The sequence below is a fragment of the Homalodisca vitripennis genome, chromosome 1 (genome assembly GCF_021130785.1).
Source record: "Homalodisca vitripennis isolate AUS2020 chromosome 1, UT_GWSS_2.1, whole genome shotgun sequence".
In the NCBI taxonomy this organism is placed as follows: domain Eukaryota; kingdom Metazoa; phylum Arthropoda; class Insecta; order Hemiptera; family Cicadellidae; genus Homalodisca; species Homalodisca vitripennis.
Genome location: NC_060207.1, coordinates 15,797,250 through 15,820,949, shown reverse-complemented (window position 1 = coordinate 15,820,949; position 23,700 = coordinate 15,797,250). Strand labels below are relative to the sequence as shown.

Below are 23,700 nucleotides of genomic sequence, written 5' to 3'. Positions count from 1 at the left end.
TACGATTCACACAATGAAATAAAATTTTAGAGATACTCTTGCTCTCTACTCAATTTATAGCTAATATTACATTAAATTGAACGGACTAACATAAGTTGAGTAAGAATATACGAATAAAACTAAATTTGTAACTAGAAATGAGTAATGGTAAATGTGTATTGTAAGAATTTAAAATAACTAGTTTACATATAGACAAGTAAGCAAGTTAATCTGTTAACATTTTTAGAAGTAATTATTCAGTACTCACATAGATTATCTAAGTTTGCTTTTATGTTGTAAACTCAGACGGCGGACGAGTACAGGCAAGAGTACGACTCGAGAAGAGGACAAGAGTACTCGCGGTTCCACGGCTACACGTACGACGGCATCTGGGCGACGGCACTGGCCATACAGCACGTAGCGCACAGGATACGGCACTTCCGGAAAAACCAAACCGTCGTGGACTTCCAGTACAGAGACCCCCTCTGGGAGCAGCTCTTCCTCGAGGCTCTTAGGAACACTAGCTTTGAAGGCGTGACGGTAAGTCACCATCTACTCAGAGTGTAATGTGTTCGTCAATAAGTTGTGTCCCAGCAAACAGAAACAGTAATTTCCTTATTTTGGTGTTAGTCAATGAAAGTTTAAAATTTTCTACCCTCAAGAGGTTCCGAATTTAAATAAGTGACGCCTTATTTTCCATGTCATTCCTGTCAGTTTCTTTTTGGTCTCTTGGTTACTCTTCTTAAGAGTTTCTTAAAAGGCATTTCTCAATCAAATCAAAATCTCTTAATTTCCACCTCTAACTCTTTAATTGTTCGAACCGCCTTTCATCAAACAAAGTAATACTTTAAGAAGAAATGAATTTGTCAAAAATATTTATTTATTTCAAGAATGGTTTCTGTTATTGAGAATACATAAATGTGAAAAGTACAAATAAGAATTGATAAGTATATAATGACAGTTTCCAACACTTATATTATCATATTATATTGAGAATCTTTTAAACGTAAACTCCGTATTCCAACATGCTTCAAACTCACAGTTCGCACCTAGTACGGTATGTTCAAAATCAGAGGCCACAGTTATTCAGATTTCAACCTTAATATGGTTGGAAAATTCTGAATGGAATGGCTCGTTTAATATTTCAAATAAGCCAGCCAGACTCATCTACTTTACATTGTCGGTGGAATAAATTTCGCTATTGTGGAAAAAAAACAAATAAATAAAATTGTTAATAGATCGTAGTGTATAGTATTTCAAATTTTATTGCGTTACATTTAGTACCAGAAATTGAGCCAGCCAAATGGTTATGCTTTTGGAAAGGGGCGTGGGTTACCTTAGAGCTTAGGGGAGATGTCAACCTTTTTAAAAGTCTGAAATTATAAAAGGGCGAGAGGAGGCAAGGCGTTCAATTGAATAAAATGGCCTATCTTTGATAATGCTGTTTTAAGGGGTTCTAAGGTATTCCCTCATTAAACACTTGATAAAAAACTAAATTTATTCTTCCACTAATAAAAGTACGACATTAAAATCGATAATTCGTAACGTGACAAAGAAATCAAATTACATTGTTTGATGGCTTTATAAAGCCTGTGGACGAGCGCGATCAGCATGTGCTGCGGTGCGTGAGATATTTTATGAACTAAACCAGTGTGCCGATAACTTAGTCTTATGTCTAGCTGATCTAGCTTGTAATTTCCTAATCTTTATGTGTTTATTCTTCTGTTTTTCGTTAAACTTTGTAATGGATAAGTGATTCCGTGAATATCTAGGTAGACCAAACTGAAACCTAAAATACAGGAAATACAACAAGTCTAATTTGAAGTTTAGGATCACGTTCCTGAGAAATAAGCGAAGTGTGTCGTGTGTGGTGAAACACTGTATGCTGAATGACTGACACCATCGAAAATGTTTCGTCATCAGGAAACCAAACATCATGGACACAAGATCCGATTTACTAAACTTTCTTGAACAGAACCATTTTTTCCTTCGCGACGCTTCCTTGGCCCCTGGCCATGTGGCCTTTCGCGACCCGCAGGTCGAGAACCCTGGCTTAGAGAAAAACAGACGAAAACAATAACATAGCCTACAGCAATCGTGTCTGGTAGAAATCAGAGTTAAATTCCTGATTTCCTTCCCATGAATTATTGGAGTAAATCTTCTCAATCGTTTCTTCATAGGAAGGTCATACAGTAGTATCCAGTCACAAATTGGTTTCAGATCCAATTTTAATCTAAATCAGTTTTAATTCTTCATATATCCATAATCTTTTCTGAACATGTAATATCTCTCTATTTCATGTGTGTACTATTATAAAAATTTACACTTAATACATTTTGTTTATAAAAATGTGTATATTATTAGCATTGTTTGGATTTATACACACAGGGGTGTCTTTTTAATGCCCTGAGCTACAAATAACAATTAAGATATACGTATATCCTATGTAGTATTAGCACGTAAACATGAAAAGTGAACAAAATTTATTAATAGCTTTTACTTCCATTCCCATCTACATATTAATATTCGGCTAAAGCGATAGCCTCACGGTCGTACATCTTAGTTACCATGTAAGTTTTAAATTATGTCTGTTACACTCTTTATCAGTAATGTCGACCTTGTACTGTATCAAATCTCCCCTTTATTCTGTTTGATAAGATCCTCGCTCTACCCCTGACCCATGAGGATGGGCAGGATAAAGCTGATAAAAATTGACCTTTCTTCAAATAAATTGATCACGTTGTATGGATTTAATTATACTTTAATGTATTCTTCAAATACTTTGTATTGCGGAATCAAAAATTTGAGATGGTATATTGAAGAAAAATTCGATAGCATGATAATTGGGGATATTTGAAAGGGATGAACATTCGAAACAATGGCAAGATTGTATTCGAAATCTCCTATTGAAGCTAAACCACCCCCAGAGGTTAGGTAAAACAATGGGAATCGGCAGGTAAATAACACAATCACAGAGGGAATTGGCTTTTCTCGCCAGTAATTTTCTCACTGTCACAATAAAATCACTGGTAAATTAGTTCTTGTGGTCCGTTGTTTTTTACGGGCACTGATGACAAAACACTCAATCAGCGTTTGTAGAGAGATTCAGGCCTTTGTTCCTAAAGCAAAAATTACGACAAAGTAAATATTTTAATCGTAAATATATTCTGAACATGGTATTCATGTAGCAAGCTCTATATAAAAGTGTAGGTTCTATGAATCACATAATAAGCAGAACGAAGAATTAGTTAAAAATCATAAACCACCACTTTAATGATCCCGTAAAATACTTATGTCAAATCTTATCAAAGACTATCGTTAAAAATTTTCCCATTCCTCATTTGTGGAAGTTTTAATCCTAGTTTATCCAGTTGGATCTATACTAGGTACACCCAAAACCGATGTGTCATTTAAATCTGGGCAACCCAATGGATATCCAGGAGCGGCACATGTGTGACCGCAAATATCGAAGTTTCGGGATGAAATAGTTGCAGATAGGTCTAGTCTATTAAGGATAACGGCCGTTTGAGTTGGAGGGGCTCTCTAAGTGTTAAAAGCATAAACATAACGACGGCTACCCCTGCCCGCTTTGACTGGAGAAGTTGCTATAGAGCTGGTCTCCTCTTCTTAGATAACGTGACAGATATAATATCTGCTCTCTATCCTTTTTCATCGATATCGTAAGGAGATGTCCTCTACTCCCAATTTTACCCATCCTGAATACATATATCGGCACATGTGTAACCGCAAATATCGAGGTTATGTGATATTCTGTCACTCCGGAAGCAGCGCAAAGGTCTTTTTAGAACAAAGAGCAATGAGGGATTTCTCAACTTCTTGTTCTAACAAAAACACAAAACATTGTTCTGGGAAAATGTTATTAAACACTTTTATCTTCATAGTCTCCACCTTCTTTTTTTATAATCTTGTTCAACATATACCTAGAGTAAGCCGTATATTACCTACGCCAAAATGTCTGTCCTATATTTCCAATAACAAAGGGTCCAGAGCAATTTCATTGTTCATTGCAGGAATCCTAGAATTTCGCTCATTGCAACCAATATAATCTTTCCAATAAAAAAATTGCAGACCAGTCACTAGATATACTGCTGCCGTCGTCCCATTGCTTAGGCTTCTTTGGATTATGTGATCAACTCTTGATCTTAGGATCATTCATGGTTTTGGGATCATTCTTAACTTAGGATCATTTTGATCTTGGGATCTTGGGATCATTCTTGATCTTAGACTCATTCTTGATCTTGGGATCAGCATACTTCGTGACTGTATACATCTGCCATTATTTCCGAGTTACTTAAATAACCAGGGAAGTTTGGTATTTATAATGTCTCGTGCTGGAATATGTTTGCAAATTTGATGAAATCTGTACAGAAAACATTACAGTCAGTCGGAAAAGCCTTTCAAATCTCTTGGTGAATGTGAAACAATCCATCAAAGAAGATATTTTAGGTAATATTATATCGTTATATTTGCTACAATGTACTGAATTATAAGTTAGTACTTTATTTAGGTTAATTTCACGGCTTAAATGAAACGGACATACTATCACCATTCTCTATGAAGTGTTCATGAATGCCAGTAAAATATAGAGTTCTTTGTTGAAGTAGATTTTTTTGTTCCAAATTTGTGACATGTTTGCTCTCTAAAGCAAGGTAACCTAGTTACTGTCGTTGCAGGGTCCAGTGCGTTTCTATGACAACGAGCGGAAGGCTAACATCATGCTCAAACAGTTCCAAAGTAAGTTAACCGAAAGTTGATTCCACTCCTGCTATTTGTACTCAAACATTTTCAGATATTTATGTCTTCTATTACATGATATATTGCGATTGCATGCTTTTTATCTTATTTTATTTTAAGTATTTCAATCATAATTTGATAAAGTACAAAACTTTCTGTTACATCTATTGCATTACACTGTTTTGCACGTTTTCTCAAAGTAGTTTTTACTTATTTTAGGTTCTTTGGCTGTGTAATTTGTGACTAATATCTTTCATTTGTAAAATTAAATTCTACAATGTTAAAAATGAAATTTGCATTAAATATAAGCCAGAACATTGCAAAATGAGTGCTCTTTATAGTCAAACTTTAATATGAATATTTTAAAGCATCCACTAACTTAGAATAGTAACAAAAAACGAGTTTTATGACAATCACGGATTTTTACATTTTGTTAAATAGATAATTATTAGAAGTCGTTTATGAGAATATTTATAAATATTAATTTGCAAGTAATAGTACTGTAAAATATGTCAAATAATGGTATAATTGACTAAATTCTAGACAGATCAATTGTACTTCTCCAAGTTGGAATAGGTATGTTATACATGTTATATGTATAAAATATTATATAAAAATGTACTGGTATAGATGTGCGTGTGTTTTACGTTTATTGAACAGCATTACAATGATCATAAATATACTTCTTGGCATTGCTCATGGCATGAAGGCAAACTCAACATTTGTGTCGGGAAATCACTAAACCTGTGTATAATTCACTCGAACCAGAAGTTCTCGTAATTGTGCAAAGCTGCGGAGCTGCGGGTAACTGCCAGTAATTTTATACAACACAATAAATTAAAGTGTCTTCTAAATAAATACACAAATTTGCAGGTGTTTTATATAAATAAAAAACCACTAAATGTTTCAATTTTAGAAATTTCACTAAAATGAACTAATTTCTTTTTAAATATATTTAATTAACTACATATTAGAGTACTTTTATTTGAACTTTATGTAAAATAAGAAATTACTGTATCTTAAATATAAATGCAATAATAAATTTTTGCTGCTTCAAAATAAGTATTTGTTGTTTAAACTTTATACACAGTTAACTCCTCAAACGCATAATATAGTACGGTACTTTATCCATAGGTTTCAAGTTATATTTTTATGTAATAACGCAAATTCAATACTTATTTTATGTATTTTGATTTATTAATTTTAGACATAGCCTACATGGATTTTCTTAAAACAATTTCCGGCTGAAAAGGTGAAATAGTGCACTGTTCCTTGTCTTTATTAATGTATTGTAATAAAGGTAATAGAGCTAATAATCTTACCTTGTGGAATAACGTACATTATGACACGTATATTCAGATAAATAAAACGCAATTTTTCTTTATGAAGTTTATGAATACTGTGTAACTTAAATAAAATTGATATATTATTAGTCAAAGGTTTGTTTTTCCGTTCGTTCAGTTTAAAGATTCACTTGATAATATTCATACTACTACTATTTATCTAAATTTAAAGGGGATATATTTTTTTCCACAGATGGTACGTGAACATTAAGAAGAATACCATAACACCCTACTATAATACTAGTATTAAGATAACTGCTGGTTTTTAGGGATGATACAGATATTGATGTTTTAGAAATATAAAAAATAGCTTTACGCAAATATTTTTGCTGAAATAATACTAGCTTACAATGAATAAACAAAGGTACTACATTATACCATCAATGTGAATGCAAAATATAAATGAATTTAAATAAAATCATATACTAATCAAATTTGGTATACAATAATAACATCTGTGGAGTATTTATAGTAAAAGAATATAGTAACAAACCTTTATTGAGAATGATTCACGTAAAATAACTAAATAAATGCTGAAACTAAAGAAATACAAAATTGTTCAACAATTTTTAAATTTATTACGCGAGGTCCTTAAACATCAAATATGCCACCACTAGGCATTTTAGACCTGACAATGGCATATTTTATGATGAAACGCCTCGTGCATTGAAATTTTAAATTATTGGAAAGTTGTGTTAATGACAACTTAATAATGTTTATCTTTGCAGATGGTGAAGAGGTGAAGGTGGGAGAGTTCAACGGAGTGACACAGCAGCTTGACCTGAGCAAGGGTCAGGGTATCTGTTGGCCAGAAGGTCGTGGGCCACCCAAGGATCGCACCCTGCAGCAGTTCGAGCACTCCCACGTAAACCTCGCCATATACGCGAGTCTAGCCGCTACTGCTTCGTGTGGGATTATCATGGCCGCCGTCTTCCTAGTCATAAACATCAAGTACCGTAACCAGAGGTCAGCAAGTTTACATATCTCTTTAGGATCTGCATCATTAAAAACATACGTTAATCTTTCAATGAGGAATTCAAAGAATTTGAAGTATTTTATAATATGGCCCAATATGAAATAGCTGAAGATCAGGATATGATTTTGTTTTAAGATGACTGGAGGGTAAGAAATGTTTTAAGAGAATTGAATGATAATAAGTTATATATCAATAAAATTATTTTATTTCAGTACTAGTTACAAAAATGCTTTTTTTAATACTAAGTTTCTGCTTGAGATGTATGAATTCCTCTTGGAGTGATAAAACTTTTTTTTATTTTATTGTTTATGGGAAGAATTCCTTGAAGAGGTTTTTAGCAATTATAAGTTGGACACTAGGATATGTAGGGTTCCAAAACCATTGTTGGCAATTTCGGAAATCAATTGTTCATTTTTGCTTTCAGGTATATCAAGATGTCCAGTCCGCACTTGAACAATCTAATAATCGTGGGATGCATGCTGACGTACAGCAGCGTGATATTCTTGGGAATGGATTCGCGGCTGACGAGCGAACACGCGTTCCCCTACATATGCACGGCTCGAGCATGGCTCCTGATGGCGGGTTTCTCCCTGGCTTTCGGGGCGATGTTCTCCAAGACTTGGCGCGTCCATTCCATCTTCACCGACGTCAAGCTCAATAAAAAGGTGAATATTATTGAATGATTATGGTAAGAATGCAGTTATATCTCGGTGACGATGAGGTGGTAAGTATAATTGGACGACATAAGAAAGTAAGTATTATTTGGTGATGATAAGAAGGTAAGTATAAACTGGATAACTTTAGGAGATAAGTATGTCTCGTTGATGATAACGTCGTAAGTGCAATTGGATGATATCAGAAAGTAAGTATTATTTGGTGATGATAAGAAGGTAAGTATAAACTCGATAACTTTAGGAGATAAGTATGTCTCGTTGATGATAACGTCGTAAGTGCAACTGGATGATATCAGAGAGTAAGTATTATTTGATGATGAAAATAAGGTAAGTATATCTAGATAACTTCGAAAGATAAGTATATCTCGATGATGATACGGTTGTAACTATAGTTATACTGTAAAACAATTTAACATGATTATGGATGATAAGATAATAAACATGATGAGATGACGGTGAGAACGTAAACTTAGCATTCAAAATATTTCCCAAGAACAGATCCAAGAATTATTTTGTTCGTGCGTGTTTCTTCAGAAACTGTTAATTATTGTTATTATTGCATTAGTAAAATATTATATTTAACTACTTATATTCGTTGCAGGTTATAAAAGACTATCAGCTGTTTATGGTGGTTGGGGTACTCCTCGTAATCGACATGGGGATCATGACCACGTGGCAAGTGACTGACCCGTTCTACAGGGATACAAAGCAGATGGAGCCATATGTGAGTAGATTCCAATAAGCCTATTCCTTGTTAAAAGCCTATTTATAACCTATTTATAAATCTATATAATAGAAGATAGATGATTTTAAGAGATAAGGGAATATGTGATATTGGCCATCGTTATATGCTACATAAATAGAACACGGCGTAAAAACCATAAATTAGAACGTTGAGCAAGAACATGTCCCTCAGTCTCTCACCTGGTCTAGTGTGTGCGGTGTGTGTTGTTGAGTGCTCCTGTTTTGTGCAGTTAAATTTTGATCATACTAGACCCTTGTAAACATGCTTAAGTTTTTTTACGAGTCAGGTAAATTAATCGCCATAAACTAATATTATTGTAATGTGTAATGTATGCTTAACCTTATGCTTTAATGCCTTTTACACCTGAATAAAATAAGAGAATAGATTCTAGTTCTCAAATGCAGTGTTCTTTTTCTATAAGTTTACATTTATTCGTGGTATGACGAAAAAACGAATAAGTACCCCATTATCTCAAATCATTATTTAAACGTATTTAATAATGTAAATGCAACAAAAGAAGTTATTTTGTCATAAGAATGGTAGATGGAGGTTGGAACTGAGACTGATTGAGATCTTGATTTTCCCTTGTTACCTATCACGTGACAGAGCGTCTTTACAAACAATATTCAAAGGCCTTTACAAAAGTATTTATTTGTTACCATTCAAAGTTAGTGGATACTTTAAAATATTGAAACTAAAATACGACTTACTCAACTAAGATTACTCATTTTGCAATTTTTTTTATATGTAGTACAAATTTATTTAGTAATATTGAAAATTTAATTCAAAAAATTAAATAAATTGAATTTATAATTTTTTACATTTCGTTGTAAATAATTAAATGCTATGTATTGAAACAGTTTATTTAAATTAGTAAAAACTTAGCAACATTTATGCTATGTTGAAAATATTTATATGTATTATTTCAGTATTATTGTTCGGTATTTAATTATTTAAGCGTTATCTCCTATTACTCAAGCATATTTTCCGTTACAATAAATACAGTGTGTATTCCAGTAACTAAAATACAGTAGTATTATAATCTAAATATTAGTTTCAAGTTATCTATTAACAGATTAATATATAAATTGTTTAAAATAATTTATATATGTGAGCGTATTTGTGTTTTTGTTGCAATAATTAAATACATTAAATTCCTTAACTTATTAGAATTTAAATGAAAGGTGAATACGTTTAGAGCGGATTATACATTATTTTGTAATCATAATTATTATAATATTTTTTTTTCAAAATAAAATTATGTCATGAAAGTGAAAATGTTTAAAAAATAAATATCAACTTGTGCCTTAATATATCATTCTACGTTATAAAAGAGAAAGATTTTCTTTAAATATAAATCTTTTGTAGTCGAACTGAACAATTTAAAATAAATGTTATTCATTCTTAATTCTTTGTTATATGTTTGTTTCAGTCCCACCCCCACAGCGAAGATATAATAATAATTCCAGAGAACGAATACTGCCAGAGCAATCGTATGACAATCTTTGTCGGATCCATTTACGCTTACAAAGGACTGCTCATGGTAAGTGCATAACCTGTGACCTTTCATATTTTAAATAAATGTAACAAGAGGGAAGAAAAAGGACAAAGGATTTTCGCTGAATGTTTGTTTCTCTGTTTATGTCGTTATTGGCGTATAGCACGGCATTCTCACAAAGGTCCAACTGGAACCAAAAGAAACGGTTTACTTTTAGAATTGGTATGCGGATATTCAAATATGAATTATTTTGCAACTTGTAACTAAGTTAGTCGATTTTAAAATTACTTTCTAGATAAATACTACATGTTATGTTATGACTAGTAGGCTTGATTAAGTAGGCTAAGGTACACTGTTATTTGAAATTACTTTTTATCTCCAATCTTAACACGAGGATTTAATTATCAATGCTCTGCACACTTGCACACGTTTTGAACGCATAGTTTTTGTTTATAAATCTAAAGAAATTACTGAGATATCAGATTATAGTGACAAATATAAAACCCTCGAACATGACACAATAAGTAACTACAATTTGTATAATGCCTACCAGAGATAAAATTGGTATTTAAAGAAAAGTTAACTTTTCTTTCATTCATTTACGTAAACACCTCTCAAAATGAGATTTTTGTTTTTAAGACACACACACACACACACACACACACACACACACACACACACACACACAAAATACTAAAATATTAACAAGGTAGCGAAAACATCGTGTGTCTCCAAAATCAATCTTTAGTATGAAAACAATTTCTAAATCTTGCTAAACCATGCCAGACAATATAAAATGCAAAAAAATCAAAGTCAATATTGTAGCCGAACTTTTATGTGATGGTCAGGAAGTTGTAAATGACTTCAACAAATTTCCCGCAGCTGTGGCCTAAGAGTTGAATCCCGACTATTACAGTCTAAATTAAATTCCACCAGAAGGCAAAGTTTAGTTACTTCCCAAGTACTGGAACCTATTGAAGAAGAGTTCCATCGACTGATCAGTCGGCTCCAAGTCAGAAAGTAAAATATAAATTTAAAAATCGATGTCGCTCATAAACAATGCTCTTAGCATATTTTCAGATGAATGCATACAACGTATGCTTTTCACCCAAAATCAAATTTCTTATCTTTTCAACAAGCAAGGAGTCTTTCCTTCACTCGTAGTAACCACTAAAGTAATAAAATTTTGAAAAAAAAAAACAAGACGAGGTCTTTTTCAAAAACAACTAACCGCTCGTTTCGTTTTTCAAGTTTTGAGAAAAGCTTATAAAACACGTTTCTAGTACAAATGCTACTTTTTGAAACAAATACAACCAACTTTAAAAAGAGAAATTTTTTGACCACAAAACAATGTTTGAAAACTGGAATCCCATGGCATCCATACGTGGTATTGATCATTCTTAAGCTTCAGAAGTCAACGTCTCTAATCATCTTTCCAAACCAATGCAGTAAAAGTTACCGAGGAATATTTCTCACTCCAGTTCTGTTTTCAATATATGTCTGTAATATTGGGACATCACTATTTCTCGCGTGATTAGTGCTGTACGCTGACGAAATTATATTCAGCAATTGTGTGAAGTTTTCAAAATGCTTTTTCTAAAACAAACAAGTTAAAATCAAATTACTTGAACTTTAAATTTGATTTCATTTGATTGGCTTCTGGTCTATGATGTCTAGCGCGGTGTATGATGTTGGCAGACACCATACTGGACGTACAGAGCACAATTCTTGGAGATTTGCCTTGATAGAGGGATGAGATGGAGTGACCTCATGACCATATTTATCGGAAATTATCCCCAGGGGTTTATGTAATTAGGTCCTAAGTAAAATGCAGCCTACCCTAGCTCTGTTGATGGCATATTATATATATGATATACCACCCACCCCCTACCCTTAATCGGAATGATATTGTGGAAAGCCTGTAAATACAGCTAGATAATGACAGTGTTCAACTTATAAAAGTAAATGACTCGTATAATGGCTCGTTTGAATTCCAAAAAGTGTGGCATATGCTCGTAAAGCTTGAAAACATTAGGGTTGCCTTTGTTGGGTCTTTAAGTTTTAGAAACTACTTTATATCTATATGTCTAAATGTTTTATGACTAGTGCTTGACCATACATTTGTATGACACCATAGGAAATTTCTGAACTACTGGGCACAGAACTATAGTTCATGAATTATTGTTTAAAAGACAGGTAATTATTCCATAAAAAAACTACGCATTCAAACGATCCAACGCCCAATTTTTACCTAAGGTAAACCGCATTTAGCGTAAAGAATTTTTAAATGTATTTTTGGAACAGGACTAAAGACAAACTGCGACAGAATGTGGGCAAATTCGCGAAAAAAACGAATATTGTATGGATTTTGGAATTTATTGATTTTATTGGTTTTAAAGCGTATATGGATATATAAAGCGATGTGAATGAAACAATTAGTATATAAATAACGCTTAGTATACGTTAGTTACTTATTTTCAATAAATACCTATAACAGTTATATAGGAATTTTATTTCTTCCAAAAAGCGTTTGAGTAAATCTCGAAAGTTTTAAAAATTTGTTAGAATTTTTAATATTATTCTGATATATATATATATATATATATATATATATATATATTATAATAGAGATATATTCATGTATGAGTACGAGATAAACTGTCCTATCCTGGAGATTAAATATGTTTTATAGTGGTGTATTCTGTGTTACTCTGCAAGAATCGTTTTGCAGCTATACACAAAAACGATATACAATAATATGTATATCTATATGTTGTGTTTTGCAGCTGAAATATTTTATCACATCGAAATTAAATGGATGATGTTTTTTTCAGATTTTTGGGGCGTTCTTGGCTTGGGAAACTCGACACGTGAGCATACCCGCCCTGAATGACTCCAAGTACGTAGGTATGAGCGTCTACAACGTGGTGCTCATGTGTATCATGGGCGCTGCTATATCCTTCGTCCTGTCTGACCAACAGGATGCCTCCTTCGTCATGGTCTCTATCTTCATTATTTTCTGCACTACCACCACCCTTTGCCTTGTTTTTGTGCCAAAGGTGGGTTGCATATAGTATTGTAGTATTTATAAATATGTATCGTATAATCGTTCAACTTAATTTCATTCAACTATGTCAAATATGGTTATGATTCTTCATAAAAAATACTTCGTTGTTTTATAAGGAAATTATTTTGATATATATGTACAGTTTAATTACAATATCCATTTATATACTGATGATTATATTTGATCTACTTTATATTGATATAAGCAACGTTTATATAATCAAAAAGTGTTTAAACAGAAACTGTTTATAATTTTTGTAAATATTTTTACTATTAAATCAACAAAAGTTTGAACAACATTATTAACAATGTACCTGTTTGAAACAGTAGGGTAGTTTAACAGCATAACTGAACTTTTAGGCTACTTAGGAAACATAATTTAACTTGGTATGTTTCAGAGATGACCTTTATCATATCACAGCGGTTTTGAGTTTTTCATTCTGTAATTACTATATATCCAGAGTATAGAATATTTTATTATGAAACTCAAAGACTTCCAAACACTAAAAAAATTTAAATACGAGTACATTAATTTTAGAACCTAATCACTTTGCTACATTTACATAATGTTTTATCAACCTAGCCGTGTCTCGCAGTTTAATGTTAAGTATCTCTTGAATACAATGATCTAAAACGCAAAACTATTGGACCAAAACTGTCTAAAAGCCAGATAATTTCATTCATCCCGAATTATATGTTTATTCAATTAAACATAATTAAGAAACAATATATATTCCAAAATTCCTGAATTCCCTATAGAACAAATGATTCCAAAACTAAGCATAGTAAAGCATACACGTATAATTAAAGCATCCATCATCTGTGAAACTTAACTAATTAAATCATCTGAGTACTCAAATAGGATGGGATATTCTGAATATACCAAAAAACATGGCATATAAGACGTTGCTTTAAAGTGTAAGCATTATCTAGCAATACACGTTAGTAATTCTTATAATTTTATATGTAGGGTAAATGGCCTTGCACTTCCTAATGTTATCTACTTATAGCAGTGCATTATTGAGCTTTTGTCATGTTCCAGTTGGTAGAACTGAAGCGGAACCCTCAGGGTGCCATTGACAAAAGAATTAGGGCAACTCTGAGACCGATGGGACAGAAAAGAAGAGACTCTTCGGAGCTAGAGGAAAGACTGAGAGACGCCAAGAACCAAAATCAAAGATGTAGAACGATCTTGCTCGAAAGAGAAGCGGAGTTACAAGTGTTGCTGAGACGACTAGGGACAGACGACAACCGACTGGCGCCCCCTCAGGCGGAGGTTGGACAACTCAGGAGGGAAGGTAACTGTCCTTTCTCTGGAACTTTTGTGTTGTGGGTACCTTGGTGTTGTACCATCACATCTCTATTGGGTGGACAGAAATTATCTTTAATGGTAATCTCTACATTTACTGTATCAACTTTAATTTAAAAGCTTGTATTACGTGATCTGAGGTTGAAATAGTTACTGTCCTGAAGGATGTTTTTCTTTTACTGCCAGAAGTACGCCACCGAATCCCGGAATAATGGCCAAGGGTATTTCTGATTGATACTTCCTCAAGCTCAGATCACTCTCATCATTAACAAAAACCTCAACAGCACAGAACGCAGCGAATGGAAGCACACTATTATAACAACGACACACGGCCAGTACACGCTTGTACCAACAGCACTGTACAATAATTAACCTTTTGACCTTGACCAAGATAGAAGGGAAGCGGGGTAGCGATAAGGTCATTCCTGATATTTATCGATTAAATATTGATCTACACTATTCTAGTGAGCAGCTAAAAAAAAGAAACCTATCAGGGATTATTTCTGGCTGGTTTATAACTTCCACTTGAACCTACAACTGGGCACAGCAAACACCGATGTGTTACTTAAATATGGGCAACCCTATGGATGGAGCGGCACATCACTAACCGCAAGGGGTACAAGGGCAGTTCGATAGGTCTACTCTATTGCGGGTTATGACTGTTGGAGTTTGGTGGAGTTCGTTCCCTAACTATCAGAGGTTCTTGCTAGCCTCAACAAGGGTTCAGAGCTGGCCTCCCCGGGTCTTTTTCGTTTAAGGGCCAGCATCTTACAAACATACTATACCTAACTGACAGTGCATTTTATCGTTTTTTTGTGTTATTAGTTCGTAGGGCAGTAGTCCAGGTACTAAGTTACTTCTAGTATAAACTCGTCTTATCTTATCAGTGATAAACGCGCGCCGCTTATCTTTAGCCTGTAATGAAAAGGTCCGGGTTATACTGTAAAATTGATGAAATCTGTTTCTCCAGGCGCAAACATCAAGTGGGAGAGTATACCCACAACTGTGGGTTTTGGTGATATTTGTCGCGAGACTCAAGATTGCTTCTTGTACGCAATACCTGACAGAATAGCTGCAACATTGGAGTTTTGTATTAGAGACTCGATTTTGCCAGGTACAAAAATAAAGCGTGGTGAGTTGATCTGGGCTTGGACTTTGCAAGCTCGAGATAATTTTTTTTTCTAAAAGAGCAAGCAGCGCGAAGCGCTGCGCAGCGGGTAAGCATCGCGTGGTCTGAGTTTTTAATAGGCAAGCTAGGGTCTTTTGTGCTGACCCTTAAACGAAAAAGACCCGCCTCCCCTTCTTCAGGAGGGACATGACTTTAAGATTAGTGACCTAATTCTTCCTCAAGGATCTTTATATGAGGCGGACCCTACCCCTCTAACCTTACCCATCCTGAATATCCTGTCGCTCCGGAAGCATCGCTAAGGTTCGTACAGGACTAAGTGCAATGTATAAGCTTCTTGTGCTAAGAGAAAAAAAGCAGCTAACAAACTCATAAGGCGTTTACTGTCATGGTGTGGTCAGTATAAATTCGAAGTACCGTTATATGTATCTTTTATATGTAATTTTGTAATTCTACTTGCTAGAGTATTGCTGTGCGAAGTTATACTGTACATACATAAAATTAAAACGATTGATTGCTCTGTACCCATATGATTAACTGTACCCATAATCACGAGTTGTGCGTGTTCCAGAAGAGTTTACAACGCAAGTGAGCAACGCGAGGCTGAACGTCTCCGCTCCCTCAGCAACAGAGACTACGGATGTCAGCTCGCTCTGCTCCCTCAACTCCTCCCAGGACGGGGAGTATGTCAACCTCATTGACGCTCCTGCAGTTCAAAAGTTAGTGAAATTTTTTTACAGAGTATAAATAAGTATTTACGATCCAAGTAATTAAATATTTGTAGATTAAGTAGTGTTGTTCATATTTTTGCAATAATAGAAATTTATACGTTCCTAATCTTATATTTTCAATAAAAGACTAACCTAATGGAATGAAGGAAGGTTAGGATTGGAGTATATATGGTATTCGGTAAGTAACGGAAACAAAAACTCAGTAACCTTATAAGTATCAGTACTCGCATATGCAATTTAATTAAGTATGAATCGCTCATAAATCATCGAGAACCAATAATAAAAGATGTCACTCTGTTTTAATTGAAGGTTTATAGATTTTTACTTCAAGAATTGTCAAAGCAATTATTATTTATTACTGTTGCTCGTTTTATATTTAACTGTCTATTATTGTTTACCTTTTTGTTGATTGTTTAAATAAAGCAAATATTTCCTAGTAGCAGATTGCCGCATCAACCCCCGGCATTCAACAAGATGGAAACTGCCATCAGGCGTGTCAAGATTAGGTCAAAATAACTCTATATTGAATTTTTTCCAGGAAGAAGACCTCATTCGGAGGGAAGATACCATCGATAGCCGTGGAGGATTCGGTGCCGCCGTCGCCGGGCCTGGCAGTGATCTCTGAGGGTGGGGGTGGCACGATGAGGGAGCGGATGCCGTCACCGCCGCCCAACGCTAAGGCTGTCTCTTGGGAGGGTGAACCCCGCACTCCGGTGATGTGCCAGGCAGCTCTCAGGCGAAGGTCCAGTGCCAGTCGACCTCCTGCGGCCCACACACCTCCGGCCCCTCGCCGCACCAGTGTGCCAGGTCGCCGCTCTCACCCGACCTTCGTGCACCAGGACGAGCTGTGGCTCACGCAGAGACACTGTAGACCCCGCTGTTTGCTCAATAACGCCTCACCCCCAGAAGGTAAAAACAGTAAAGACGTCTTAATTTACTAGGCGAAGTTAGGGCTAATAAGCTTCTCTAACACTTAACCTGGGGACCAACGGCTCAGAAGTAATTTCCGGGCAGGCGGGCTGCTTGCAAGGACAGGATCGCTCAGCGGTCCTACATCCAAGCAGCAGCCACGCTCGACGTTGCTTGATCCGGTTATCTTGCGATAACCATTGTACCAGCCATTGACTTGTTCCAGACATGAGAACCTTTAACGGTTATCCGCATCACACATTGTTTTTTAACTTTGCACTGTGTGTACTGAGAAGAAAAACGATACATTTCAGCTTAAAACATTGATGCACGTAATGGATGACGTAATCGTAGAATAGATCAATAAGCACTCTCGATCACGCAATATAGTCTTTTCCCACCAAACGTCATCAACATCGTCCTTAAGGTGGTGCGATCAATTTTGGTTCGGAAAATATTTTGTCATATTTAATTCAAACCTACTTAAGATACCTTTTTCCTAATACTTAAACCTAGAAAATATTTCATAAAATTATATACATTTAAGGAAGACCTTGTAGGCCATTATTTTGTAATTATGTCCAAGTAAAGATCATTTCTTTAGGTCATAAAATAATAAAAACGTCAATCTCTGAAGCTCATTTGCGTACTCACAAAATGCTACATTTTACCATCCAGACGATTTTACCTCAGCCTTATTAACATATAAATGCCTGTGACCTTCGTACTGTACATGCCTATACTTTAACAATAACGAGGAAAGAAAAATTTGTTTTACTTTTTCGGAACCTACGGAAGGTATTAAAATAGCTCTGGATTGAAAGTAAAACATATTTTCCAATTCCACCACCTAGTATAAATTATGACAATTAATACATGGCAGCAACTTTAATGCTCCTTGAACATTCCTTAAATCAAATCAATACAAATTATTCGGACTTCTATTTTAAACCAACTAAATTGCAAACAATGAACTTACAATACTTGAGATAAAAATGCTATCTAGGCAGTACACTCTATCTAAATAATTTTTATAAGTAATAAGTTTATTAATTTCAGTTCTACTTTTGACCATTCCAAATACGTACTGACTAGTCCCATGTCCTTTTCACTACTCGAAGTAAAAATCCAAGATACTTCGATCCTAACTCTGTCACCTTATTCACTGCTCTTAAAATCTCTTCCTCCATCCATAAGCGCTCATTAAGAAGCGCATCTAAGGCAATAATGGAGGAAACACGTGATGTCTTCAACAAACACGGAACAATAGCAAGTCCGGCTCGTAGTTGCTAAACGGTTTTTAATGAAAGAGCCAGTCAATAGGCGATGGAAGTTAAGTGGGACGTTATAAAACGTTACGTAGTAAGTCGTGAGGTGAACAAAGACCTATTGTGTGGCCATTGTCGAGATGGCTTTGTGTCTTGATATCAGTATCTATTGACGTCTGGTTCATTTTCACAATTTTCCTTATGGCTTATACCTATATTAGTTTCCTTATTGGGTGTCAAAGGTTTGATAATTAAAAACACTTGAAATACAAGAAGACCGGGAAAATGGTGCACACTTGAGAAAAAAGTATCTCTATGTTATTTTTTGCTCATACTTTTACAAAATAATAATTATAGATTATCAACTAAATACGTTTTACGAAATTTCTTCTACTAGTATAATATACGTAAAATTTAAGGTTACATAAACATTGAATGGTACGGAAGTGGCATACGATACAAGTGTAATAGCTATGGATAACAATTTCGAATTACAAAATTGAAATTCATCAGGTTCATAAATAATTAAAGCTTACATAGAAAACTAAAAAATAGCAATATTATCAACATTATTGTAAAATTCTCAAATAAGGTTTTCTGCAGAATTTGCAACTCTGCACTCTGAACTAAAGCCCCTTATTAACAAAGATTCTTTGTCCAGGTTAATCCCGCTTCCTGGCACGGTCGCAGAGTCTATATATACTTCTTCTTACATTTTTACAGCCATTATTAAACATGTTCTCTTTCTTTTCTTCATCTTCGAGACCTTAAAAAACAGATGGTTCTTAGATATTGAAACATTACAGAAATTATACTTTGATTAAAAATTTGATTTTTTTATAACTTATAACGTATAATTTTTACTGTAACATTGTTTTGTCTTAAACTGTCTTGAGTGATACTAAAGTTCATAAACTGAAAAGTAATCGACGCAAAGGTCGTATATGTACTGATTTACTTTCTTATATGTAAAGTCCGTAATGCAAATGTGAATGTTAAGTGGAGCTTCAGGTCACTTTCCTCTTAGTGCACCGTCTGGGATCTTACAGACAGGTGGGCTGTTACAGACTTGTCTCCTGAAAAAATCGGTGACAAAGAATCTCAAAATGAACTCGTTACATCATTTCGACATCAGATGTGTGGAGAAAACTCGGTTGCTCCTATGCTTAGAGATCGTGTGTATTACATCGTAGTGCACTCAATTGTGACACCTGATGAGACAATGAGAATAATTTTTCACCTATATTACGCGAGACAATGAGAATAATTTTTCACCTATATTACGCTATATTTTTTGTATATGTGACTCTAATCTCGAAACGAAGTGACGAATTCATTTTGAGCACCTTCGTCAACAGAAAAAAAGCAAAAAAACTCACAAAAAGTTTCAAAGCAAAATGTTGCTTCGTTTAGCAACTTGTATTATCCCTCCAGACGAACATGACTCCAGAGGGAAGTCTGTAGCAGCGTCACATTCCAAACGTTGCACTACGAGGAATGTGAACTGAAGCTCAACTCATCATTCACATTGAACCAACCCTTCCCACTATATACATATGTTATGTGTAATGCAAGTGCTGTAAAGTAGTTTTAATAGTAGCGAATTGGAACTTTTTATAAAGTAGGGAATGAGACTAAGAAAAAACCTGAAGAAAGTTGAAAAATTTAGTTTACTAAAATTTACTATGCAACTTGACGACCCCTTAAACTGTATTTAGCTACAACTCTGCTCTTAATTCAAGCGATATTATTACGTGTAGTAATAATACTGTTAGCAAAATCCCATTAAATGTTATACATTTCTCCATATGTTTCTAACGATTATTTGAATTAGTAATGATTCTACTAACCACCCTGAATTTCACCATAAGCAGAATTACATTTAACGTTATACATTTCTACATGTGTTGCTAACAATTAATTTGAATTAGGAATGTCTCGACTGACCTCCCTGAATTTCACCCTAAGCAGAATTACATTTAACGTTATACATTTATACATGTGTTGCTAACAATTAATTTGAATTAGGAATGTCTCGACTGACCTCCCTGAATTTCACCCTAAGCAGAATTACATTTAACGTTATACATTTATACATGTGTTGCTAACAATTAATTTGAATTAGGAATGTCTCGACTGACCTCCCTGAATTTCACCCTAAGCAGAATTACATTTAACGTTATACATTTATACATGTGTTGCTAACAATTAATTTGAATTAGGAATGTCTCGACTGACCTCTCTGAATTTCACCCTAAGCAGAATTACATTTAACGTTATACATTTATACATGTTTTAATAACAATGAATTTGAATTAGGAACGTATCTACTGACTTCCCTGAATTTCACTGGAAGTCATAGACAAGTCTTTATTTGTCTATATTTAAAGCTCATAAGGTTTATATATCTTTGTGTTTTTTGCTTTTACTTTGAGGAATAATTACTGCTAATATTTCGGTCATTGGTGAGAGTAAATACAAGTTCTAGAGAGTAATCTGAAGAGCAATGTTCTGATTCCAGTATCGGACGAGGAGGTGTCGGTGATCCAGCGCTCAGTGTCCGAGCGGAACAGGGAGCGAGACAAATGCTGCCACCGCCCCCTGAAGAAGCCCACCCCTCCCCACGTGCAGAGCACCCCTAACGTGTTGGCGGGGGCCGTGTCCGAGGGCGAACTGTTAGACCTAGCGATCTTGCCGATCTTTCAAAAACTGCTCACCGAGAGACGCGGGGCGGCGATCGCCTCCTGTCCTAACATTGCGATCAAGTGTGATATCGTAGAGTACCTTTAACAGTGTCCAGTGCGTACGATGGAGACTTTCTTTTTAATTGGCTAGCGTGAGTAGTGTGGCCGAACTGACGAGGGACTTGAGTTGGTTCAATAAAGCAAACTAAGGAAATGTGTCGGACAGAGATCATTCAATTTGCTCGTTTTTTTTTTCGGCAAATTTTAACAAGTAATCGGAAACAGAACACTACACTTTTACAGAGATACAAAATGTTAAACTTTAAATAAGAATATTGCTTTTACTGATCTCCATAATGCCGTACTCAATCAAACAACCCTTGGCTATATGGAGAACTGAATAAAATCGAATCGGAATCATTTTGCATTCCTTTTAAAGTCATTAGAAAAGATCTTACTTATATGCAAGTTGTATAAACACTGTCATTCCGAGGTTAGGTTGTAATACCGTTTTACATTTCAAAATCAAAGTTTTCTACTTATATACGAGTATTTATAAACTTACCAACGGAAAAATTATTAAATCACATTAAATTTACCCAACAGCAAAATATGAATAATTTCTGTCACAGTGCACATAAAAATGTAGTTCATATGTTGAAAATTTGTATAAAATATTTTTACAAGTGAATGGTACTTGCGAAGCGTGTGTGTCTTTTCACGTTTTATTCTGTCCGTACACACTGTACATGTGATCATTTTTATCAACCTTGGTCATTTTTATATTTGTGTGAATGGATTCAAGAGTTTTATAAATATTTAATCTGTTCATTTCTGGGAAATTAGAGAGGGTAATCTGGGTAATCTGTTCGATGGCATGTGTAGTAGATAAAAGTTGTCTTGCCGGTTGTCAGATTAAAAATTACATGTCTCGAACTTTGTATTATTTATTTATTATGAAAAAATGAGAGCTCTCGTTGTCTTCTCACCAGCCCGAGAGTACAACGATAGCTAAAACTATTACATAGAGAAATAGCAAAAAGTACTCGTGCGATTACGTTTCTTATTTTAATTTCCGTTTTTCCAGTTTAGAAAAAAAGTAAAACCTAAAATATCCAAAGGCACAAAACAGAACTTGTGTGATACACTGTTTTGTGCAACTCTTGATTTCTATTGCAATATTTATTTACAAAATAGGTAGATCAGATCTAGTTATATTGTCCTACGTTTTCTTTTTTATATTTTACTATCGATATTATTTGGCTGATTCCTTTATATTTATCTGATTGTTTGTTGTTGCAGATTAAACATGTTTTATTAATCTTTGTTGTTAAAATAAAATAATAATTTGTCATGCAATTTATTAAGCTGTTATTGTATATCGTTTAAATTTATTTCCACACCATACAATTTAACGTGGTTATTTCTACGGATATGTTTTAGGAGTACCCATAAATGGCAACATAGAAAGCAAAGCAATTTATAACTGTTCAATTAAGGATGTTGAGTTACGTACCTGGTAGGCCGTAATCCTAATGTTGTGTTGTTAGATAATTAATTAAGTAAGAATACCTGCTGGTTGTGTTTAGGATGACTGAATCAATGTTTTGAATAATACCCGTTTAGGTGGTTTGTTAAATAATTTACGTTTGTTGTTTCTTCTACTGTATATAATAAAATTCTACATAAACATTAGTTTATCTTGTTGTTATAAAATACGTTGAATTAAAAAAAATCTGTTCATAACCTAGCAATATAAATTTAATGTAAAGGTAAACGCAATTTCTGTTCTTTGGTTTCTTGTAAACAACGAAAATTTACGTTATTTGACAATGAATTTGAGTGTGAAAATGTTCTTACTTCTTGTGGGGGTATAAGAAGCGACCTTTGTTGATTTTAATCTGTGAAGGAGACAAATATTATTTATTGTTAAAGTTCGGTAATTAAAATTGTAACTTTTAATAAACTGCATGGAATTATTGTGTTCTGAAATATTAGGCCGTACTGATGTAACACAAAAGGTTAACGTATAGGAAATCTCATATATTTGCCTTTCATGGAAATATAAACCAATGAAAATGAAAGTGTTACAGATTAATAGAATGTTATATTCTAAATCATTGTTGTCGCTTAGTATATTAAGTGTGTAGAAACATTGGAAACGCTTATTGGTTCTGTTAATAGTTCAAAAAGGTCTTGACTTTAAATTAAATACTTTAAATTTCGAATTCAGATAATCTATTATTGTATTGTATTATATTATAATATATTTTCGTGTATTGAATGCAAACTGTTACTTATCGGAGATAATATGGTATTTGTTCTGATCCTTTAGGAGTAAGCAATTTTCTTAGACAAATAAAAACGGTCCCTTTTTGGCCAAATGAACATGATGTTATCATTTTACATTTTACTTAATGTGTATGGTGTGTGCATGAGGATGTTTGTGTCTCATTAAAAAATCTCTAAAACTAGTTAAGCTATAAAAACTAAGTTCGGCACGTAGATTTCAAAAGATGAGAGGAAAACTAGAAGAAATTATTGTGTTATTCACCTTAGTATTTACAGAATGGCGCCTGCTGACTTGAAATCATTTAAAATCAAACAATTAATTTTAAAAAATCGTATAACAAAGAA

The 23,700-nt window shown here is 34.2% G+C and overlaps 1 protein-coding gene across 3 annotated transcripts in view; it reads left to right on the top strand.

Moving 5' to 3' along the window:
• The window catches only part of LOC124357542 (gamma-aminobutyric acid type B receptor subunit 2), a 199,837-nt gene extending 176,386 nt beyond the window's left edge, over positions 1-23,451 (top strand). For 2 of the 3 annotated variants that reach the window (XM_046809444.1, XM_046809454.1), the window contains exons 7-17: positions 286-519; positions 4,674-4,734; positions 6,806-7,043; positions 7,478-7,718; positions 8,329-8,451; positions 9,905-10,015; positions 12,805-13,029; positions 14,079-14,334; positions 16,043-16,190; positions 16,741-17,111; positions 20,901-23,451. In XM_046809444.1, the coding sequence (XP_046665400.1) occupies positions 286-519; positions 4,674-4,734; positions 6,806-7,043; positions 7,478-7,718; positions 8,329-8,451; positions 9,905-10,015; positions 12,805-13,029; positions 14,079-14,334; positions 16,043-16,190; positions 16,741-17,111; positions 20,901-21,169 (2,277 nt within the window). In that variant the 3' untranslated portion in view covers positions 21,170-23,451. The remainder of the gene's footprint in view (positions 1-285; positions 520-4,673; positions 4,735-6,805; positions 7,044-7,477; positions 7,719-8,328; positions 8,452-9,904; positions 10,016-12,804; positions 13,030-14,078; positions 14,335-16,042; positions 16,191-16,740; positions 17,112-20,900) is intronic. The other variant, XM_046809462.1, reaches the window with a different exon arrangement.
• Positions 23,452-23,700: the final 249 nt, after the last annotated feature.